Source organism: Alexandromys fortis, unplaced genomic scaffold (assembly GCF_014885135.2).
Source record: "Alexandromys fortis isolate MF-2015 unplaced genomic scaffold, M_Fortis_MF-2015_v1.1 scaffold_56, whole genome shotgun sequence".
Lineage (NCBI taxonomy): Eukaryota > Metazoa > Chordata > Mammalia > Rodentia > Cricetidae > Alexandromys > Alexandromys fortis.
The window spans coordinates 7013484-7037860 of NW_026067935.1; the positions used below are offsets into that span (position 1 = coordinate 7013484).

Below are 24377 nucleotides of genomic sequence, written 5' to 3' on the forward strand. Positions count from 1 at the left end.
AGGAATGCGGATGCCAATTTGCTGTGGTTCCTGACTGAACCTTGACCCACTATCAGTATAAAATCATTACCTTCTCAGAAGAGATCTTCCCAAGCAAGTCTACTTGGTATAATGCAGTCACATTTTCTTTTCTTAAACCAAAATTGACGTGTCCACTCCCGGTGTCATCGCTTGTTAGCAGCTGAACGTTGTTCCACATATTTCTGGGACTGTCTGTGAGAGGAAAGAACCACTTTAGTTTTGCATAGAATTAAGTTCTTTAATGAAGTGTTAATCAAAGAACAAAAATTAGTATCAATATATTAAAACTTCAAACTGGACAGTGGTGGTGCACAGCTTTAATCCCAATACTTGGGAGGCAGAGGCAGGGAGATCACTGTCTGAGGTTAGCCTGGTCTACATGATGAGTTCCAGGACAGCTAGGGTTACATAGTGAAACCCTGTCTCAAAAACAAAAACAAAAAACCAAAGGGACAGCTTGATTTCGGTTTTATATGGTATTGGGGTGACGGAAGGCTAGGTGCATGGCAGGCAAGTGCTCTATCATGGCTATACCCTCTGAGTTGGTTTCTACCATCATCAAACACCTGAGCCAGGAGATGGTGGCTCCTGCCTTTAATCCTAGCATTCAGGAGGCTGGAGTTCAAGGCCAGCCTGGTCTACAGCACAGGTTCCAGGACTGACTCTATAGGTACTGGGAAACCCTATAATGAAACCAACCCGTAAAAAAAACAAAAAACAAAACAAAACAAAAAAGCCTACACCTGAAACCCAGGCAAGACTTTTTAGCACTCTCATTAACACAGTTCATATCATCTGTGAACAGTGTGGGACCAAAATATTAAAGAAGAAAATGTCCCTAGGTAACTTTTAAGATCTGAGGGGAAGGAATAGATGGCTTATCGGTTAAAAGTGCTTCCAGCTCTTCCATGGCAAAATTCAGACCCAGCACTCACATCAAATGGTTGACAACAAGGCTGGAGAGATGGCTCAGAGGTTAAGAGCATTGCCTGCTCTTCCAAAAGTCCTGAGTTCAATTCCCAGCAACTACATGGTGGCTCACAACCATCTGTAATGGGGTCTGGTGCCCTCTTCTGGCTTGCAGGCATATACACAGACAGAATATTGTATACACAATAAATAAATGTTTAAAAAAAAGATGTTGTAGGCCGGGCGGTGGTGGCGCAAGCCTTTAATCCCAGCACTTGGGAGACAGAGGCAGGCGGATCTCTGAGTTCGAGACCAACCTGGTCTACAAGAGCTAGTTCCAGGACAGGCTCCAAAACCACAGAGAAACCCTGTCTCGAAAAACCAAAAAAAAAAAAAAAAAAAAAAAAGGTTGACAACTTATTATTAACTACAGCTCCAGGTCACCTGATGACCTTTTATGGACTCCACAAGCACCTGTACACATAAACACATACACTTATAAAAGTAATATTAATAATAATTTTTTTAAGTCTTATGAGCAGGGCAGTGATGGCAAATGCCTTTAATCCCAGCACTTAAAAGCAGAAGCTGGCAGACCTGTGAATATGAAGGCAGCCTGGTCAACAGAGCAAATTCCAGGACTACACAGAGAAACCCTGTCTCAAAACACACACACACACACAAAACACACACACACAAACAAAAAACCCTATGAGAGAGGTTGGGGATATAGCTCAGCGGGAAAGTGTGAGTTTGAGTTTACGTGCTAGAGATCTTAGGTTTGATCTTTACCAATAAAATAAAGGTGTAAGCCGGGCAATGGTGGCGCACCCAGCACTCGGGAGGCAGAGACAGGATCTCTGTGAGTTTGAGACCAGCCTGGTCTACAAGAGCTAGTTCCAGGACAGGCTCCAAAACCAGAGAAACCCTGTCTCGAAAAACCAAAAAATAAATAAAAATAAAAATAAAATAAAGGTGTAGGCAGGAGGATCCAAGGTTAAAGAAAGGTCAGAATCACTACAAAATGAGTTCTAGGCCAGCCTGGGATGTGAGAAAACCTATCTTGTAAAAATGATGCTGGCGGGGCAGTGGTGGCGTGAGTTTCTCTTGTGAATTTGAGGCAAGCCTGTTCTACAGAGTTCCAGGACAGTCAGGATTGTTTCACTGAGAAACCATGCCTCGACAAGACAAGAAAAAAAAAAAAGTACTTGTTTGGGAAAAGAAGTTAACGACGGGAAAACAACTATGTAAGGTCAAGGAGAACAGTGATTGCAGTCACTGGAAAGAGTGCAACAGCGTGCAAAAGCTCAGAGACGGGAGAATTTAGGCAGCTACAGAGCCACATCAAAAGTATTAGGCGGTGAGAGACGGGTAAGGTCGTTAAGACTCAATTTTCTGTTTAATACTAGGAAGAGAACTATGCAAACGGGAAATGAGCACAGACTTTTGGCGTCATTGACTGCGGGAGGAAAACAGATGAATCAATATCATGAACGACATAAAACACAGTCAATGAAGCTATCACGAACGCTTGGAGGGCCAGCCACCTAGAATCACCTCCAACATCCCGCCAGCATCTAGAGGGCGAAAGACCCGAAATGGATTGAAACCCCTTCTGTTTTCACCTGACGCGACTCCCGCTTCCCACAGCAGCGCGGCTGATCCTTGTCACCTGCAGCTGAAGACACTAAAAAATACTCAAATATTTCACACTTCTTCCTGACTCACACAACCACTACAATTCACTTTAGGTTCCATGACACTACTTTAAATTGGCGGGAGAATCCCGCGCCCAATCCCGTCTACGGAGGCTGCAGCAGGCCAAAATTTTTTGACACTCGAAACAGGAAACCGCCCCACCCTAGATCAAATTGAATTCCAGCTGCGAAGGATTCAGGCCCCAGAGTAATCTTGGCCCCACCCATTTCGTTGTCTTTACGCCACGCCCTTGGAAAGACTAACCAATCACCATCTCGAACCGCGTTGTTATAGAAACTCTTATCACCACCCCCTTTTTCTCCCAGCAAGCTGAGCGCCGCGCCAGGCCTCATCCCTTTTGTGCCATCCGGGTCTCTCGCGCTAGGGATCTAGTCTGTGGCGAAGCTTCGGGGCGGCCAGTACTGTTGAACGCGTCCAGCAGAGGCGCCGCCTTTGCGGCCGGGACTCAGAAACAATGGCGGTAGGTACTAACTCGAGCGTGAAGCCGGGGCTGGTTTTTTGTTCCTTTCCACAGAGTGACCAGCTCTCGGAGCTGTTGTCCGTGCTTGTGTGTGGACAAAATGGCGCCGCTGCCGCTTTCTGCGCTCGCCATCATGGCTTCCTGCTGCAGGGAGGGGGGAGGTAAGGCGGTGGATGGGGGTGGGGAGCCGCAGGGAATGGCTCTTTTTTCCAGAACTTTCCTCATCACTTCCCTCACCCCACGTTTTTAGAAGCCCCCCCGAACTGTGGGATTCATCTCGTTGCCCCAAACTAAGTGATGTGTGTTGAACCTTAATCGGGCTTCAGAGTTTATGCTTCCTGGAGAAAAGCGACTGGGGAAAAAAAAAAAAAAGACCAGAAGTCGTCTCTCGAAAGTATCGGGTCAAAAAGGCAGTCTGTTTAAGGGACCGTGTATGAGGAGACAGTCTAATACTTTTGGGCGAACCCTTAGTGAGATGGGGTACTTGGACTGATTTTGCTTAGTGTTTGTTGGTGGAAACCTTCTCGGTTGGAGTTGGGATTGTTTTAAAGAGTAAAAACTAGTCTAATTATCCAGTTTTATTCCCTTATACTTGTGCTTCATAGCGACTCGTGTTACTATTGAGAACCGCGGGGCTTGTTTCTTTGAGTCCCCTTTCTTGACCCAAATAAAAACCGTACCTAAGCCGGGCGGTGGTGGCACACGCCTTTAGTCCCAGCACTCGGGAGACAGAGGCGGGTGGATCTCTGAGTTTGAGACCAGCCTGGTCTCCAGAGCGAGTACCAGGAGAGCCAGGGCTATTAACACGGAGAAACCGTGTCTCAAAAAACCGAAAACAACAACAAAACATTAAAAACCGTACCTAAGTGACCATTTTGAACAGGAAGCCTGTCTGTCCTGGATATACTATGCCCGTTTTTAGTGAATCATACTATCCTGTGATTGTTTTGTTTCTACTTACAGACAGAAAATACGCTTCTGAGCAGTACGGATTCTCTTTCACGGACTGAAAGGTTTTAACTTCTTGTTGTAGACAAGGATTGCTCTTCCTGGTACTTGGAATATTTGAAATTAGAACAGTACAAATAGTTTTCTGCAGCTACCTTTTTTTTTTTTTTTTTTTTTTTTTTTGGTTTTTCGAGACAGGGTTTCTCTGTAGTTTTGGAGCCTGTCCTGGAACTAACTCTTGTAGACCAGGCTGGTCTCGAACTCACAGAGCTCCGCTAAAGGCGTGCGCCACCACCGCCCGGCCTCACTACCTTTTATATCTAGTTGAATTTCAGATAATTTTTATGGAATTTCAACGGTAGTTAAGCTTTTTTAAATTGTGGGACTAATAACTTTTGAATTGTCTAGGCCTCTTAATATATTTCAAGTAAAGAGTAGTGTTTTTCTTGTGTTATTTTAAGTGAAATAAATTCAAATATTTGGTTTCTGCAGTGCCCTCCACTATAAAAACAATCCCCCAGAGAACTGCCCTAGAATGAAGTCTGCTGCATACCTTCCTTTGTGCTGGGAAAGGATTTGTGTGCTGTGCTTCAGTTATCAGGGCGTTTCAAGATGTAGATTGTAGGAAATGAGTGACTTTCTAAGAGGCCTGGTGACTAAATAGAAGGCAGTTTAAAAGCAGTGTCTGTATGGATTTCTGCTAAACTGAAGTAAGGCTGAGGAATTTTGCTAGTTGAGCTTTCTGTCTGTTGTATTGTAGATATCCTTAGGAAAATAAAATACGTGTTTTTGTCACACGCCTACTAATACATGTGTGATGGTGAAATGGGCTTTATTCTGCAGTGTGTTTTGCATATGAAAGTTCCTCTTGCCAGGCTTCTAAGCCTTTTGCAAAATAGGCATTAATGGACTAAATGCTGTATATTTCTGTAGTTCTCGGTTCTCATATTGTTTCTCAGGAAAAGTGAATGTGATGTACATGGCTGTTATCCTAACAGCTGGGGGGCAGGATATTGAGAACTCTTGAGGGCAACTGTGAACATATAGCAACTGTGAACCGAGAACATCATCTCAAAACTTGTGGGGGGATGCCTGTGATTTATGTCTGAAGTACTTTTTTAAGTTTAGATAATGTGTCTTAGGTCAATCTGAGATTAAAATGTTTTGGATCATCGTTGATGGTATAGTAGAGCAATATGATTATTAGTAGGTAGCAAAGGCAGGGGGATTACAGTATTTTGTGGGAGTAGGCTAATGTTTCTGGGTAGTAGCTGTAAAGTAAGATGACCTTGATTCTTAGGCCTTTTCAGCACGAAGTTGTTCGGGTCTTGGAAAAAGAGAGTATGGGATACTGGAATGAGAAACTCCCCTGTAGCTGGTTGTTTCCTTTCTGTTATTTTTCCTCTTGAGGTACAAATGGTACTTTAGCACATAATTTATGCATTTGACCTCCAATTATAAGTTTGTCCTTCTAATTATGTGTATTTAACTGCTGAGCCATGGTTCCAGCCCCCAAATCTGTCCCTTTCAGAGTCTGGTATTGGTTTTGACCCAAATTTGTACTCCAGTAAAATAGTACACTTCCTTTATTTTGGTACTTGTTTTCTGGACTAATCTTCCCGAGGGAAAAAGGTCAATCATGATTCTTCTTGATGAGGACTAGTTATTTTCCCTCTGAAGTCATAAGTCAGATTGGTAAACACTAGGAGGAAAGGAACAGCTGGTAAATGCTTTTGGTTTTATGGGTGATGCACAACCTTTCATATTTTTTGCTTGTTTTACCAAGTTTTTTAAATGTAAAAAAAAAATATTATAATGGGCAAAGTGACACAAGTCTTTAATTCCAACAGAGGCAGGGAATTTGAAGTCAGTCAGGGCTACATAAAGATACCTTGTCTCAAAAAGAAAGAAAAGTGTACAAGATTGTGCAGAAAAATAATGTTTGCCTGCTCCAGTCAGATACCTGCCACTCCACTGCTTATGGTTCATTCAGATCTGCTTGTTTCTAGTGCCTCTTATCGAATTCAACCAAATGTTGGACTTGATGGCAGTAGCAGGAATTTCAATGTCAGGGCTTCTCTTGCCTATGAAATGTCATCTCAAAATCAAGTTCAGTTCAAAGGAATTTTCAGGCTTTAGTGTGTCCTTGAAAATAAGGTGACTTCCGTTAGTCCAGCTTAAATCAGTTCATCAATTTCTCTTTTGTTTGTGCATATTTGCCTGTCCTTTGCCCCCCTCCCAGAAAAGGTTTTTCTCTGGTCCTGGCTGTCCTGGAACTCTGGATCTGACCGGCCTTGAACTCAGAGATCCACCACCTACCTACCTCTTGTCTCTGAAGTGCTGGATGGAAGTGTTTCGCCACCACCAGGCAGTACTTTTCTTTTTAATTAAAATGTTCTAGCGTTCTTGCACGAGTACTGTTATGCCTCATTCCCACCCTTCTGCAGGAATTCTGTGGTGAGATTATTTGGATCACACAGTTCTCAAAAACAGGGTTAGTGGTGGTTGGAAATTTTTTTTCTCAGCACTGGTGATTTAAGATAGAACGTCACACTTGAAGCAAATGCTTCTACTACTGACCTACATCTTCAACCAGAAATAATTTTAGTGAGGAGATAGAACTGAAATTCATATCTTGAGCATTTATTTATTCATGGGCATCTGTGCTGGTTGCTATTAGGAATGCAGAAGATAGGTGGCCTTCTGCAAACTAGAAAATTAATAGAAATTGAACCTTGGATAAAGAGTTCTCTGGAAATGTGTGTGTCATGATTTTTGTTTTAGTTTTGTGACTGCTGGGATTTAGCTCGGTGATAGAGAATTTGCCTAACAAGCATGAAACCCTGGGTTTACTCCTTAGCGCTGCAAAATAAAATTTATATTGTAATATTGCCTATAAAATGCTTTAACATGGAAACGGCTTGATGTTTCCATAGCCCAGAGCATAAATACGGAGAGGCAGAACATGTTTTGCTGTACCTCTGTGCCAAGGGGATATTTTCATTAAAGAAGGTTAATTAGGTTCTCAGGTAAGGTAATTTTCTACTTATTCTTTTATAATCTAGAAAATGCTCCCTATGCTGCTTTTTAATATCTTATAGTTCTAAGTAATTTAAACCTTTTAACAGCTTGTTCTAGATAGCTTTTTAATAAAGAACAGCGATTTGATTACTGGCAAAAAGGCACATTTAATTCACACATCTAAAGTTTTATAGTTTAAATATTTATTGGAAATGCCAAAAACTAGGTCTTTTACATCTGTTATTTTACTACTCATATATCCACTTGGAAATCAGTCGTGTTTGGGTATTGGTTTTCTTTTCTGGTAAAACACAATTGTCTTTATCCCTTGCCCTTTTAAAACCAAGAGACATTGGAAATGCAGTTACAAGTTTTGATGATTCTTATTTTTAACTTTCAGGCTACTGATACAGAAAGAGACGGACTAGCCCCGGAAAAGACATCCCCAGATAGAGAAAAGAAAAAAGAGCAGTCAGACGTATCTATTTCTCCTAGAACCTCAAAACATCACTATTCAAGGTCACGGTCAAGGTCAAGAGAAAGAAAACGAAAATCAGGTAAGGAATATTCTGAACGTACGTATTTAACACAAACTTTGTACGGAGTTGTACCTACAGGGGAGCTTTTTTTTTCCTATAGCACTAAGGCTAGAGTCCAGTACTCTGCCGGGTAGTCCCTGTCATTTCATTATATATATACCCCAAGCCCTGCAGTGCTACATACAAGGACAGCGTGGACTGTATAGTAGTTCCAGGCCAGCCTAGGCCAAATAGTGAGACATAACATTCAGCTATTTAAAGAACGCAGGAGCTGGAGCACAGCTTTAATCCCGGCAGAGGCAAGAAGATCTCTGTGAGTTCAAGGCCAACCTAGTCTGCAGCTTTAGTTTCATGACAGCCAGAGCTGTTACACAGAGGAACCCTATTTTGAGAAAGAAAGCAAGCAAGCAAACAAGCAGAGCTGGAGTGATTTTAGTGGTAGAGTGCCTCGCCTACGTAAGAACCTAACATTGCAAAGAAACAGCAGAGCGGTTAGTTTAAAAGTTGTGGCTGGAGCTCAGTCATCTGTTACTTGTATATGTAGATGGTTTTTAACAAGATTTCCTTTTTTAGTATGTTTAAATCTGTTGGACATTCTGATCACATTTAAACTGAACATTTTCAAGCTGGATGTGACATTGCAGGATGATCAAAAATTAAAGCCATTCTGGAGTATATAAAACCCTGCCGCCAAAAAAAAAAAAAAAAACGCGAAAATTTCTAGCTAACATTCTTTTGACTATAAATCAGGTCAAATGTAACCCAGTTTTTTGTTTATTTTTTGGTTTATGTGCACACATACACATTCATGTATACATATCTGTATTTAGTGTGTGTGTGGTGTATGTGAGTGCAGGGATGTGAAGGTCAAGAGTTGACATCCAGTAAGATGGCTTAGTGTGGTGAGGGCACGTGTGTGTAAGCCTGATAGCCTAAGTTCAACACTCGAACCTCCTTGATGGTGAAGGGGGAACCTATACCTCTGACCCACACACATGGGCACATAAGCAGTAGTAAACTGGCCAGGCATGGTGCAGAGATAGACCTGGTATGCATAGCGAGTTCCAGTCTCTGGCCAGTCAGGGTAATAATATTAAAGTCATTCTATTTCAAAATGCTTAAAAAGATGCTTAAAAAATGTAGTCTTTGAAAGATACATGATAGCCCTGAAGAGCAATTTAGGAAGTGGTTGTTTTGATTGGCTTTTTTCCCTCTTTTATTCAACCCAGGGCCTTGTTATGAAAGTCCTGTACTGCTGACATTATTGTAATGTATTTGTGTATCTTTATGTATTTTTGGGTTTTTTGTGTGTTCACAGATAATGAAGGAAGAAAACACAGGAGCCGGAGTCGGAGCAAAGAGGTAATTAACACTTTGTAGTGAATAGGTACTTTAAAATTCTTGTAAAGTGTCTGGTAGAAATGTTTGTGTGACTATTTGCCATTGTCAAGGTAAGTACCAAAGCTTGAAATTTAAAAGGTTAATTGGGTTTTAAAATAAGCATGATTTGGATTCAACATTTTTCAAGGAGATAGTTGTTTATATAAAAAGTGCCTTCAAAAATCTATTAACTTTTATTATACTGTGAAAATATTCACAATAAAAATATCATATGAAGAATAAGCTGGATTTTTAGGCCTGTGATACAGAGCTTCCATTAATCTGAGGTCCCAGGTCTCCTTATCCTCGACAACTGCTCAGGATTTTTAAATATCAGACATCTTTATTGATAACCGTATTTGTGGGCTACTTTTTCCTCGTTGAAAGTACTGAGTTTCCTTTCTTTTCTTTAGTGAAGCTAGACCTATGAACCTTATATATTGCAGCAAAAATGTGAGGGACAGTTGGAGAGGTGACATTTACAGTAAAGCCTAAGGAAAACAAAAGCAGCAGCTGTATTACACAGGAGTTAGCTTGCCTCACCTACCTAAGAAGTTGAGCTATTCAGGAAGAGATTAGCAGTGAGCAAGAAAAAAGACCCTTAGGGGGCTGGGCAAGGGACTCGTAAAACAAATATGGGCAGGGACTTCACCTCTTCCCCTAATGGAAGCTCTGTTACATTTTTAATTTAGGAGAGTTTTTGTGAAAATGACTATTTTGTTTAGCTCACATGATAACATTTCTATAATAAATCATACTCAGCGTGCTAATGCGCGAAGAGACTGAACTGAAGACGCTGCAGACTCAGATAGCAAAATAATAAGCCTACTTCATGATAAGGTAACTATTAGTCATTCAAACTCCTATTTCCCTTAAATATATCTTAAATCACTTAAGGGTTTTAATGTTTTATAAAATTAATAGTAATGTTATGTTTGAAAACTGGTGTTACACTCTTAAAGTTTCTGGAAGTTTAACCATTTAAAGCTTTTCTAGTCTGCTACTATATGGCAAAGTTGAGAAGGTTCTGAGGTCATATTATAGAGAACTGGTCATGAAACTAAGGTTTAGCTTGTGTCTGCAGGTCTCTTTTCCTGCAAAATAAAAGTCATTATGATCATTTTCAGATATAGCATTGTGCATGTTCCATTGACTCCACTTTTTTGACTTTGTATTTAAATTTAACTTTTAGTCAAAAGAAATATGCTTTGACCTATTGTGGGAACTATCCATGTTGTTACAGTGGAGAAGTGGTGGCCTGAGCAGCAATGGATGGGTCCAGGCCCAGTTGAGTTGCAGCTTTGTGTTTTCACTTCTTGTTTATATGAAATAGAAAATAAGCCTAGAGGATCTGAGTTTCTCTTAGATTTAAGTTTAATTACTCTGAGTTGTGTGGGAGTTAAGCTTTAAATACAAGGTGTACTTCACAAGTTTGGGTTGGGAGATACGTAATACTTCCAAGTTTGACCTTGAATGGTTGAGATTTACTCATACACTTAAGTTCACAGTATATATTTTATGATGACATAGTAATTGTTACCCCTGGTTTAGTTTTTTTGTTGTTGTTCTTGATTAAAAATGGTAGGTACTATTTTTGACCCTAGGTTCATACAATGTAATAAAGCTGTAAGCCTGTTGGGGTTGATGCAAACAGATAAACATAGTAAGATAGGTCTTTTGGAGAGAATGTGGGAAGAAATATGGTTAGTTAAAGGGGGACATTGCTGTTCTGCAAATTTGAAATAGCGGGGAGTATTACCTTTTTGTTAAACTATACTTTGCTGCTTCATTTGAAGTGCATTTTGTGAAGCATTGCTTTGTGTTTTTACCTATTAGCTCCTTGTTTCTCTTTTTGATATTACTGGGGATTACCTAAGACTTTAAGTATGCTAGCTCTACAACTGAGATATGTCTCTCCTTTCCATTATTTTTTTTGTTTTGTGGTTAGGGGGTGGTAGGTAGTTTTTTCTTTTGAGACGGGGTTTTCTCTATAGCCCAAGCTGGTTTCCAACTCAGATGTTCCATGCTCTGTCTCCCTAGTGCTGGCATTAAAGGTGTGTGTCACAGCACCTGACCCTATTTTAAACTTAATAATCTGTGGGATTTAGAATGGGTTTTTTTTTTTTTTTTTAATGAGGATTCCACTTGAACTGTCTTTCAGTATCTGTTTTCTAAATCATTGTTTTTAAAGTACTTAGGGAACAAACTGAAGTTTTGTGTCTTAATTAGAAAATTGTAATTACATATGCAACATTTGGGTGATATGAGGCTAGATAAAATTGTTTGCCACACATTCCTAAGGTTACTAATGTTGCATCACAACATTTTTGTTTACTGTTACCCATACTAACTCTTTTTGTTGCACTATTTTCCTGAAAGAACCAACTTCTTGTTAAAACAGGCAAGAAGACATGAATCCAAAGATAAATCCTCTAAGAGACATAAGTCCGAGGAGCACAATGATAAAGAACATTCTTCTGACAAAGGAAGAGAGCGATTAAATTCATCTGAAAATGGTGAGGACAGACACAAACGCAAGGAAAGGAAGTCATCACGAGGCAGAAGTCACTCAAGATCTAGGTCTCGTGAAAGGTAACTAATTTGGGTGTTGTAGTGTGGTGCCTTCCAGTACCTTTAACTTGTAGGTTATTCCTAGCCCATGTTACATACACATAATCTTAAATAGGATACTAATCATTTCTTAACTACCTAAATGTAGCTGGTAACTAAAGACTTTTAGAACCTTAGAATATACCTCAGTAGTAGAAAATTGTCGTGTCTAAAGCCCTGGGAATCAATCCACCGCACTGGAACAAAATCCTTTGGGGCTTTCTCATAAATCCAAAAGTGGTTCCCAGAAGGCGGAAAGATGGTTACCACATTTAATTAGTGGCTCTGGATGACCTTTAACCTTTTCTCTTGTGTAGAAAAGGTTATATTGTAGGGGCTGGAGAAGTGGCTCCTGTGATTAAAAGCCCTGGCTGTTCTCCAAAGGGTCAGGGCTCCATTCCCAGTACCCACGTGGCAGTTCACAGGGGATCCGACACCCTCATATAGACATACATGCAAAACCACAGTGTACATCGAAAAAAAAAAATTTTTTAAGGTTGACTTGTTAAGCTGTATTAAGCCAAAGACTTTGTAAGATTTATGTGAAATTTGTTGGGTTTTTTGTTGTTGTAGTTTCTTTTTTGTTCAGCATTTTCTTTTTTGACTGGGGCTTGGAGGTGGGGTAGTCGTGATCGGATTTCTCTGTATTGACATTTACTTTATAGAGCATGCTTGTCTCTAATTCAGAGATCCGCCTGCCTCTGCCTCCTGAGTGCTGGGATTAAAGGCGTTCTCCACCACCTGGCTGGGGTTTTGTTTGTTTGTTTGTTTTTTCTTGAAAGTTTACTTTTTGAATCAAGACTTTGTAACTGACTCACTATATGGCTTCCATTGCCCACAAACTTGAGTCAAGCTAGTGTTAAAGGTATGCTCCACCACTAGACAATCATCTCCCAGTGTTCCTTTAATGTGTATGGGTGTTTAGCCTTATGTTTGTATTGCATGTGACTGGAACCTATGGAGACTGGAAGAGCACTGTATTCCCTGAACTGTTACATGCGGGGTGTTGGGAATCTTCTACAAAAGAACTCAGTCATTTCTCCTACTCCAGTGTGGGGGTTTGTTTTTGAGGAGCTGGTGTTTGAAATCAGGGTCAATTACAATAAGCTTTGACAAACTTTTATTTATTTATTTATTATGTAGGCGATGTTCTGTCTGTATGCCTTGCCTAAAGGCCAGAAGAGGGCGCCAGACCTCTTTACAGATGGTTGTGAGCCACCATGTGGTTGCTGGGAATTGAACTCAGACCTTTGGAAGAGCAGGCAATGCTCTTAACCACTGAGCCATCTCTCCAGCCCCCAAACTTTTGTTTTAAAATGTTATAGTTGGCTTTCACCTGTTTGTTGTGTTGTATTTTTAATGACATTAGGAGCAACTGGGTCATTGACAGCTAGTGCATATGCTCTGTCATAATTTTCATGTGCCCAGTTCAATATTTTTACCATTGTGGTGAATGCCAGTTTTGCCAAATGTGGCATGAAATTTTAAGTTAAGCCAAAGCTGAGAGGTTGGTAAGAATGACCGTTTGCACGCCGGAGTCAGGGTCTTACTTGTTAGTTCAGCATGTGATTTGTACTTTTATAACAGATTAACATTAAAGTGAATCCAACCACCGCTGAGATTTTTTTTTTCCCTAATTCAAATCTTGGTCCTCCTTTAAGCCATGGTACAGGATAGAGCCCAACCAAAAGTAGCTGCCAAAATGACTGGGGGTAAAGAAACACCTTTTCCTATCCTATAAGCAGTGCAAACTTGTTTGTTTAGGTTTTTGTTTTCTTTTATTGCTGTCTTGATTGTATTTGTTTGCATGTTTTGGTTAGTCACTTTATAGGGTATACAGTAGCAAGGACAATTATGTTCTTGGTGTGGTTACATTTGTCTATGACCTCAGCAATCAGGAATTAAGTAGGAGTTTAAATTAAGTTTAAGGTCTGCCTGGGATGTGTAGTAAGATCTGTCCTTAAAAAGGGAGACAACTGAGGCTGGAACAATGACTCGGGTTAAGAGCAGTGGTTGAGTTCAGTTCCCAGCAACCACGTGATGAATGGCTCACAAGCATCTGTAATGAGATATGTCTGCAGCGATACATGCTGACAGAACATTGTGTGCATGATAAATAAACCTTAAAGGCAAAAGGAGAACAACGAGCAATTAAAAGTTTATGAACTTGAATTTCAGGCGCCATCGAAGTAGAAGCAGGGAGAGGAAGAAGTCTCGGTCCAGGAGTAGGGATCGAAAAAAGTCTCGATCCAGAAGCAGAGACAGGAAGAAGTCAAGATCTAGAAGCCGAGATAGAAAACGAAGGATTAGAACACGTTCCCGATCAAGATCCAGACACAGGCATAGGACTAGAAGCAGGAGCAGATCAAGGAGTCGAAGTCGGTAAGTGTTCATTCTCTAGAATAAAGTAGAGCCTGCTCTTCACTATCGATCTTTTTTCAGGAGTACAACACAAATTATTTACTGATTGATCTAAAATATTTTAAAACATTATCTCATCAGTAAAAATAAATGTAGAGTTAGGGGCTGTGTCTATGCTTTAGTATTCTTTGTCTGTGGGTCCTATGCCCTCGCAACAGGAAAGAATTTCTATAAACATTCTTACACAGTATATGATCTGAAGGTGTTAGTAACCTAAGTTTATTATGATCTTTCTGTTTAGTTTGGTTTGGTTTTGGGTTTTGAGGTTTTTTGAGACAGATTATCTGTGTAACTTTGAAAGGCATTTGACAGCACATCCAGCAGTTGTGTTTCCTTTTTTATCACATTTAATACTGAATACTATTGGATCATTTGGGTTTTGTGTCTCCTAATTTACCTGTTTGGTGTGTTTGATTGTTTTGCCTGCATGGATGGTACCTGGGGTCAAAAGAGGACCATCATATTCCTTGGAACTAAAGCTATGGGTGATTGTGAACCAAATCCAGATCGTTTGCAAGAGTAGCATAGCAAGTGTTCTTTTTTATCCATTGAGGTCATTTCTAGCTACTGGAGTATGTGCGTTGTTGCACACTTGTAAATGGGGGTGTTGGTGTCTTTTTTGTTATTTTTTGTTACACAGACTCATCTAGGGTGGCATGTAAGCTCCTGGGATCTTCCTGTCCCACAGTCACAAATGCTAGAGTTATATGCCCAGCTTTTTTCGTGAGTAGTAGAAGTTTGAATTCAGGTGCTCTTTGATTCACAGTGAATACTGTTTGCCACTGAGCCAGCTTCCTTCCTTTCTAATGTATTTATCATTATTTACTCTTTGAGTCTCCCTGTATAGCCCTTGCCTCCTCATGGTTTCTGGGATTAAAATTTTGTTATTTGGTGTGTGTGTGTGTGTTTTGTTGTTTTGTCTTATTTTTTTGGAAAGGTTTTCCTTTCTATGTAGTTCTTAGCTCTTACCCTTGGCTGTCCTGGAGTTCTCTTTGTAGACCAGGCTGGTCTTAAGCTCATAGAAATCATCCAGCCACTCTTCCCAAGTACTGAATTTTTTAAAGCAATGTATGCTTTTGTAGTTTTGGGATTTTATTTTAGTTAATATTTCTATCTTCCCTTTCCTCTAAACCCTATTTACTCTTCCTCTCCCTACTTCAAATTCATGGTTTCTAAATCAGTTGTTACTGTGTGTGTGTGTGTGTGTGTGTGTGTGTGTGTGTGTGTGTGTGTGTGTTCATTCCTAAATATAGTCCTTTGTAACTCATTTTCCAATTGCCTTTCAAGTAGTTAGTTTACTTTGTTTCTTACATGTATGTCCAGGTCAATGACCCTCTCTCCCTTATTTTTTTAAGATTTGTGTGTGGGTGTGTGTTTCCCTTATATGAAGATGTCAGCAGATGGTGGGGTCTCTTCAAACACCGTGACCAGCAGGTTGTCCATTTGTGAGGGACAAGAAGTCAGTCCAGTTCAACATTGCTCAGTAACTGGTTTTAGGTCAAACTTTGAGTAGTTTATTATAGGTATATTTAAGCATAGCACAGTTTGAGGAAAAGAATGTTTCCTGGTGATAATTAACACAATGTACACAGCAAAGCTTAAGAAATGGTTATGTTGAAACTCTCGTGTAAGTGACATCTTCATGAAAATAGGTCCTATAAATTAAGGAAGCAAGCTCATGGTAAACAGTAAAGGGTATGTAGGAGGATAATGCTTTGCTTGACTGAAATAAATAGGCTCAAGGTAAGGGTCTGGAGATGTTTGTGTTGCCTGGCCATATAGATGGCCCAGAAGTCACCAGGGTATTAACCATGTCTGTTCTTAGCCGTCTGTGTGGAAAATGGGTATGGTTTCCTGGGAGGAACAGTCTTGTGTGTTTACCATTCCTGGTTTCCCTCCTGCTTATCGTTGAGTACAAGAACCTACATACTTCTTCCAAGTGGAGGCCAGAAGAGGGCTTTATCTGGGTTACAGTACAAGTACTTGTGAGCCACCCAACATGCATTTTAGGGAACTGAACTTCATTCAATCCTCCTAAAGAACAGCAGGTGCTCTTAACCACTGAGCAATCTCCGGACCCATTAGATGATATTTTTTCTGTTACATGTTCCTATTTTAGCAGTTAATAACTATTATCTGAAACATTAATAATTAAACTTAAAATAGTAAGAATATTTGAATCCTTATTGTTACATACTAACATGCAGGATATATTGAGACTGGAGAGGTGGCTGAGTGGTTAAGAGCACTGACTGCTCTTGTTCTACTCCCAGTTCTCATGGCTGCTCATACCATCTGGAACTCCCATTCCAATAGGACTCATGTCCTCTTCTGGCTTTTCACCAGGCATGTAAGTAGTGTACAGGCATAAATGCAGATTTTTGTTAGAAAACCTATCATTCTTTTTTTTTTTTTATTGCTTGATCTTTGTTGGACTATCTAGAGAAAATTGATAATTATTGATGCAATTGATATTGATAATTCTGTGACTATAATGAGACATAAAATACTGGTTGTTTCAGAGATAGAAAGAAGAGAATTGAAAAACCAAGAAGATTTAGCAGAAGCCTAAGCAGGACACCTAGTCCACCTCCCTTCAGAGGTAGAAATACAGCAATGGACGCCCAGGAAGCTTTAGCTAGGAGGTATGTGTATTTTCTCATTTAAAGTCATTTTTTTTCCTTTTTCTAGTAACTGTCAATGGTGTAGACAAATGAATACTTTTAACTCAGAGAATAATTCTTTACCACCAGTACCATACCCCCATGAATGCTGTTGCACATTTGTGATACAGAACAATCCAAGTAGGTTTTTAATTTGGGGTTTGTGTCATTAGTTTTTAATTTGCGCATGTAGGAAGACTGAGAAGTTTTTACCTTTGTGATTAACTGCTATTTTTTCCATTGTCACCCCATGAAAGAAACATAGATTGAAATGTCTTGCTTGCATTTGAACACTTTGAGTTTTAAATCGTTCAGGAAACCTAAGTTGTCTTATACTTTACTTTTTTTTCCCTTATAACAAAACACCTGAACACTGGGAATTCCGACACTAGATCTTTGTTTTAGTAGATGCACATCATAAGCCAATTTATTATCTTGTAGTGTAGAGAGAGTGTTGCTTTTCTGAGGTTTCTGTTTGAGTGTTGGGCGGTTGTGTGGCCACATTAGAGCAGGTCTGTGTCAGAAATAATGCAGGGGCCAAAGAGCTGTTTCAGGAGGCCAAAAGCCAAGTCCTTATTTTTTGCATATTCTGAAAGCTATATTTTTGGATTTGGGTTTTTTTTTTCTTACAAAATTGAGTTTGTATTTTTTTTTCATTATAAAAATACAGTTATCACAATGTAACCTGATGTGCTGCTGCCCTGTGAAGCCAGCCTGGCAGAAACTCCACTGAACAGCAGCAGCAGCAAAGGTGTGAGCTCACCCGTCTTCATCCATTCACTTGAGTGAATGGAGTTGATTTCAACCTGCAATGGCCCTACACGTGCAACCCATAAACCAATAGTTGGCTTGTTTGGAGCAACAGTGTTAGAAAATCTAATAGATAATTGTTTATTAACTTAGTAATTTTCCAAGCATTGAAGATACACTCTTTCTTACATACTGGCATCTATTATATTTTCTTTTTAATTGTTCTTAAGGTAAAGTTTTAGAGTAGATAGGTTTGGTGCATATCTGCAGTCCTTACACTGAGCAGTAGGAGGATCAGGAGGTCAGAGTTGTTCTTGGCTACATATTTTGAGGGCAGTGTTAGGCTTACATGAGACCCTATTTCCAAAAACCAAAAGAAAAGTTATTACCATCAAGCCGTTTGGTTTAGATTACCAGTGATTCAAAAAGAAATGATTAAAGTGTATTGGTCCACACCTTCAATCCCAGTACTCAGAAGACAGGCAGGCAGATTGCTGAGTTGAGACAACTCTGGGCAGCATGGAGAGTTTTAGGGCAATAAACTTATATCGAGGATTTTAGGTTGTAAACCTCTTTTTGTAAATTTAAGTGCTTGTTAAAACTAATATCTGCTGAGAAAGTAGCTTAGTTGATAAAGTGCTGTCCTGGAATGCATAAGCCCTGAATTCCTTAGCCCTGCCTAAAGTCAGTTGTGGCACATACCTAATCCTATCATTTGGATAGTAAGTGGAAGCAGGAATTCTCTAAGGTCATTATCACTACCTGAGTTTGAGGCCATCCAAGACTATATGAGACACTCTTTGAAAGGAAAAACTGCAAATTCCTGTTTGGTGTCTCAAAACCAGAAGATAACCTTTGCTTGGACTAACTTAATGAGATGTAACATTTGATAGGTTTCTGTTTCAAAAATTGAGTGATACTACTTATTATCTACTATGTAGAAATTTAACCAACCATGGCAATTTAGTGTATAATTAATTTTTTAATTTTTGTTTTGTATTGAAATTTTTATTTCATGTTATCAATTTCCTTGCTAACCATAAATTTCTTGATTTAGTTTGTCTTGTTTAGTAGATTGTAAAGAGTTTTCGCATATATCATCTTCTAAACTCAAGATTATGCTGATCCCTTAATTGAATATAAAATAGACTGTTTTTGTCCAGGTTTCCTATGCAATGTATTATAAATATTGTTTTATCACTTAAACATGCACTATAATTTATTTAGCACCAGTATGTGGTTTATAGTCTTTAATTTTATCTTTGCCTTCATAGCTAGCACTGACAGAAATTGGAGACATTTTGGTTTATTTTTGTTTTTTATTTTTTTAAGACAGGATAGCACTGGCTTCCCAGAACTATGTCAGCCCAGACTGGCCTTGAACTCACTGAGGTCTTGTGTCTTCCAACTGCTGGGGCTAAAGACATGGTGCCACCCCGGGATCTGGATGTTTTGGTTTTTCTACACAGGGTTTTACCAAGTTATTCTGCTTTAGCCTTCTGAGTGATGTTGCCACGGCAACACAAACATTTGGGGTTGGAGTGAAAGGATACTTGTAAAAATTTTGCTTTGACCAATTCAGAAATTACTTAGAAATAGTCATTGTGGCACACACTTGTAATCCTAGTGTTGGTCAGGTAAAGACAGGAGTGTCAGAGTTCAAGGCTAGCCAAAGCTACTTGAGACCCTGTATCAAAAAGAACAGACTCACGGAAGTTTCAAAATATTTTGGCATATGCTACTTGGATGAATATAGCAAAGTTTGCATCCCTGGCTGGTAGCCTGCTATAGCCCTGCAGTTCAAGGCCAGCACAGACAGCATAAGTCACCTCTCATCTTTCTCAAAACCTTTGTTTTGAGAATTGTACTGATATACTCATTACTGACTCTAATCTTAGTAGGGGGAATATGATATGCATTAATTTAATGTTTTGTATATAAAATGTTTGTATATAATGAAGGTACATACTGGTTTTACATCAAATTGTTTTACATTGTTTTTGATAGATTGGAAAGGGCAAAGAAATTACAAGAACAACGAGAAAAGGAAATGGTTGAAAAGCAAAAACAACAAGAAATGGCTGCAGGTATGAATTGTGTGGTATAAAAAACTTGAAAATTGCAGAAAATTTGATGGGAAAACCACCTTTATCCCTTCTTATCAAAGCACTGTATAAACATTTTGAATGTTTTCATCTTCTCAAAAACCTTTTTTCTGACCCTGAATGATTATATATACATTTAAATCCGGCACTTGGCAGACAGGTAAGAGGATTTCAGGGCCAACCTGGTCTGAATAGTGAGGCACTGTCTCAACAGTAACAACACAAAACTCTTGTGTGTAGGTGTGTATGATGACTGTTGAGAACAACAAAAAATGTGTTGTGTATGCGTGCACTCAGATGCCATGTGTAGGTCAGAGGACACTTCTGGAGTCAGTTCTCTCCTATAAACTTCCACAACTGACTTTCTATAATATTAGCTTAAGAACTTTTAGAGCCATCTATATATGGGGTGCTATAGCTAATCTGTAGGCTCCCTTCAAATTCAAAGCCAGCCCAGAGCAAAACTGTCTGCAAAAACATAAAGTGTAGGAAAAATTTTTATGAGGACTGTATCCTAGCAGGGGATGATGCCTTGGGCCTTTTCTCCTACTAATCAGGAGACAGAACATAGTTTCTATACCAAGTACCAAGCCAGTCAGGGTTACATAGTAGGACCCTATCTTGTAAGAAGGTGAGGGGTGAGGAGCCAGCTCAGCAGTTATCAGCACTATATAGCTTTGGGACTCACTCTGTAGACCAGGCTGTCCTCAAACTCAGAGACTTGCCTGCTTCTGCCTCCTCGAGTACCATGATTAGAGACATGTTCTACCGCCACCTAGCCAAGAATACATTTTGAGGGCTGGAGAGATGGCTCAGAGGTTAAGAGCATTGCCTGCTCTTCCAAAGGTCCTGAGTTCAATTCCCAGCAACCACATGGTGGCTCACAACCATCTGTAATGGGGTCTAGTGCCCTCTTCTGGCCAGCAGGCATACACACAGACAGAATATTGTATACATAATAAATAAATAAATAAATATTTAAAAAAAAAAAAAGAATACATTTTGAAGGTGGCAGCTCTATGTAAACTGAGACTGCTTGTTCATTTCCTAGCTACCCAGATCTGAATAATCACACAAAAACTATATTATCACAACACTGCTTGACGATGAGTTAGGCATATTTCCAGTCAGCTCTTATATCTCAAATTAACCCATGTCTATCCAGAAAGTTTCTGGTTGCCTGTCTCCCTAACCTCACCTACTCTATATATATCTCTTCCAGCCTGGTTATATTCTGCCCTGCCATAGGCCAAAGCAGCTTTATTCATTGGCCATTAAAAGCAACACATACAGAAGAAAAGCTCACATCTGCTCTATGATTGGCAACTTATTTTTAGAAGAATCTGGCCCTTCCCTAGAATTTGACAATACCATCTTTTGGGTGTGAACAATGCCCTCCTAAGTTTTTCTGAATGTTTTAGTTAAAATTGGTGCTGGGCGAGGTGGCACATACCTTTTTTAATCCCAGCGCTTAGGAGACAAAGTTGGAGGCCAGCCTGGTCTGCAAAGCAGATGCCAGAACAGCCAGTGCTATACAGAGAAACCCTATCTTGAAAAAAACACACACAAGAATTGTTGCTGGTCCCATAGTTCATTTTACTGTAATCATGCCCTATTTTCTGTATTTTCTTTTTTCTGATTTTTACATAGAGTGAGCTGTTCTCGAACTCCGGACCTTGAACAGCAGACTGCGCTCTTAGCCTCTGAGCTACCTCTGTGGCTGCTTCTGTATATTTCTTTAACAGTAATAATCAAATGTCTATTGATAAACACATTAAACATATATTAGCAAACATTTCTTTATTTGGTGAAAATTATCTTTCACTTTTACAAATTCTAAGAATTTATATACAAATACTACTTTTATGTGTTTTAAAATCCATTCGGTATTTTTCAGCAGCTGCAGCCACTGGGGGTTCTGTTCTCAATGTTGCTGCTCTGTTGGCGTCAGGAACACAAGTGACTCCTCAGATAGCTATGGCAGCTCAAATGGCAGCCCTGCAAGCTAAAGCCTTGGCGGAGACCGGCATAGCTGTACCTAGCTACTATAACCCAGCTGCTGTGAATCCAATGAAGTTTGCTGAGCAAGAAAAAAAGAGGAAAATGCTCTGGCAAGGCAAGAAAGAAGGCGTAAGTTTTTGTGTCTTCTCATCATTTCACCACTAACTGATAATTGCATTAAACAATTTGGAATATAACCTGTCATTTCCAAGAGCCTGTTTATAATGGTTAGCTTTCCCATAAGTAAAATTGAGAGTGTGTGTGCCTCAACTTAGAAAAGAATTGTAGCTCACATGCATGATTCTCGGTTGTCCTTTTTGGATGGTAATATTGTATTGTAATGTTAAAATGTTGAATTCGTTTGAGCCAAGCTTTTAAAGAAAATCATTTATAAGGTGTGGGCTGCTAAGCAGCTTGATCAAGATATCATATGAGCCAGGGATGGTGGCTCATGCTTCTAAGTCCTACCTCTTGGGAGGATGAAGCCCTTCAGTTGGATCAAGAATTAAAGGACAGCCGGGCAATGGTGGCCCACGCCTTTAATCCCAGCACTCGGGAGGCAGAGGCAGGTGGATCTCTGTGAGTTCGAGACCAGCCTGGTCTACAGAGCTAGTTCCAGGAAGGCTCCAAAGCCACAGAGAAACCCTGTCTCGGAAAAAAAAAAAAAAGAATTAAAGGACAACCTGGGTTACTGAGTGATATTTATGACATAATAAACTTAAATTATACTTACTCTAAAATTCAGTGCTTTTTTTTTTTTCATAGGACAAATCTCAGTCTGCTGAAATATGGGAAAAATTGAATTTTGGAAACAAGGACCAAAATGTCAAATTTAGGAAGTTAATGGGCATTAAGGTGAGTTATGCCTTAGGGTTGATCCTAACTTGTATTTCCAGCTTCAAAGGATATTGGTTATATGTCAGTTCTAAGTACTTAATTGAGAATATCTCTATTATCCAGGTTAATCCTATGATAGGACTTTGCCATAGTCTTTTGGACAGTACAGACTTTTTTGGCATATCTGTTGATCATACCTTGTGAGGATAACTAATAAAGCCCTGTATTTAAAAAATCTAAAACAGGGCTGAGGATGTAGCTCAGTTGGTAGACCCTTTGTGTTGTTGTCTTTGTTCTTTGAAACAGGATCTTGGTATATATCCTCACCTGACCATAGTGGTAGAATTCTTGCTTAGCAATCTTTGGTTTTTCGAGGCAGGGTTTCCCTGTGTAACAGTCCTAGCAGTCCTAGAACTAACTCTAGTAAACCAGGCTTGCCTCGGGAACTCACAGGGAAAGCGTGCACCACCCTCACCACCACTACTCCCCAGCAATCTTGACTTCTGACTGAAGCCTGTGATCCTAATACTTTGCTGTAGAAGCATCCTTTGTGGCTGTTGGAGACAGGGTTTTTCTATAGCCTTGACAGTCTTGAAACTTGCTCTGTAGACCTGAGTGCTGGGATTAAAGGCATACGCCACCCCCTCCCAACTCTTTTGTGGTATTTTGGTGAAAGTTTTAAAGAAGAGAAATGAATTTGCTGGGAAAATACTAATGCTCTTTTAGATTAAGAGCGACTTGGTGCATTCCTTTAATCTGAGCATTTGGGCAGAAGCAGACAAACCTTTGAATTCCAGGACAGCCAAGGCTACAAAGAAACTCTAAAAGCCTGTCTCTTAAAACCAAAGAAAAAATAATGCATACCCATTTTATGTATATGAGTGCTCTATCTATGTGTACAACTTAATGCCAGAAGAGGGCATCAGATCACACTATAGATGGTTGTGATTCAGCTTGTGGTTGCTGGATGTATGGCATTATGTGCCTAGTCCTGGCACTATTCTTGACCACACCACTAACGGGAAGTTATTTGTAATTACACTGTGTTCCATATATATAACAGGCCTTTGCACTTAAAAGTATTTTAATAACTTACAGTAGAGGTTACTTATTTCGTATCTGGGGCTGGAGAGGTAGATGGCTTAGCTATTAAAAGGACTTTTTCTCCAAGGGGACTTATTTGATTCTCAGCACCACAAAGTAGTTCACAACTGTTGGTAATTTCAGTCCTTGGGGCAACAACACTTTTCTGGCCTCTGCAAACACTGCATGCACATGGCGTACAGTATATATAATATAAATGCTAAAAATTAAAACAAATTTTTATGCGTGATATTTAGAGTGAAGATGAAGCTGGCTGTAGCTCAGTTGATGAAGAAAGTTACAAGACTCTGAAGCAACAAGAAGAAGTTTTTCGAAATCTTGATGCTCAGTATGAAATGGCAAGATCACAAACCCACACACAAAGAGGAATGGGTTTGGGTTTCACCTCTTCAATGCGTGGAATGGATACAGTTTGAAAAATAACAATTTGGGACTTTATAGACTTGTTCTGATGTCAAGTCCTTGTTCACCAAACAGCTAGTATTCTAGCTTGCATGGGTGTTGCATTGACTTTAATTTATTGAAAAATATGATTTTTTTTGTAAATATCAGATCAGTGATACTGGTGTTAGTGTTGTAATCAGGTTAAACCCACTTCCATTAAACTTGACAGGACTATAGAAGGACAATATTTTTTAGTTCATGAATTCTACTTTTCAAATATATTAAAGCTTCGGGTGGGATAAAATCTCATACATAGATTTTTCTCGTGTCCGCTGTCTTGTGTACTTTTGTACTTAACCTTGTACAGTTATTTTCATCTCTTGAAGCATAAAAGAAATGTTATGTAGATGTTCTTTAGAAGATCTGGCCATTTGGTACATAATCTGCACACACAAGCTGAGCAGTGATAATAAAAATGGTTTTCTCAAAACTGGTGTTAACTTAA

At 39.5% G+C, this 24377-nt stretch overlaps 2 protein-coding genes across 5 annotated transcripts in view; one reads left to right on the forward strand and one right to left on the reverse strand.

The window, feature by feature from the left end:
• Positions 1-2697, reverse strand: part of Kntc1 (kinetochore associated 1) — a 92064-nt gene extending 89367 nt beyond the window's left edge. Inside the window, exons 1-2 of the mRNA XM_050146636.1 lie at positions 2556-2697; positions 71-213 (exon numbers count right to left, since the gene is read on the reverse strand). Coding sequence (XP_050002593.1) covers positions 71-199 — 129 coding nt within the window. The 5' untranslated portion in view covers positions 200-213; positions 2556-2697. The remainder of the gene's footprint in view (positions 1-70; positions 214-2555) is intronic.
• A 265-nt stretch (positions 2698-2962) lies between these two features.
• Positions 2963-24377, forward strand: Rsrc2 (arginine and serine rich coiled-coil 2). 4 transcript variants are annotated; one of them, XM_050146541.1, is made up of 12 exons: positions 2963-3109; positions 6994-7086; positions 7479-7635; positions 8936-8979; positions 9760-9837; positions 11377-11589; positions 13786-13989; positions 16551-16673; positions 19449-19528; positions 21444-21676; positions 22313-22402; positions 23725-24377. In XM_050146541.1, exons 5-12 carry the CDS (start codon positions 9830-9832, stop codon positions 23902-23904), a joined length of 1131 nt encoding a protein of 376 aa, XP_050002498.1. In that variant the 5' UTR covers positions 2963-3109; positions 6994-7086; positions 7479-7635; positions 8936-8979; positions 9760-9829; the 3' UTR covers positions 23905-24377. The 4 variants fall into 4 exon arrangements, with proteins under 4 accessions (XP_050002498.1, XP_050002499.1, XP_050002495.1 ...); XM_050146542.1 differs by having other exon boundaries at positions 21447-21676; XM_050146538.1 differs by lacking the exons at positions 6994-7086; positions 9760-9837 and having other exon boundaries at positions 11399-11589.

Coding starts and splice junctions, on each gene's coding strand:
- Rsrc2 (XM_050146538.1), top strand. Junction 11,590..13,785: donor AGATCTAGGTCTCGTGAAAG/GTAACTAATTTG, acceptor CTTGAATTTCAG/GCGCCATCGAAGTAGAAGCA. Junction 21,677..22,312: donor GGCAAGGCAAGAAAGAAGGC/GTAAGTTTTTGT, acceptor TTTTTTTCATAG/GACAAATCTCAGTCTGCTGA.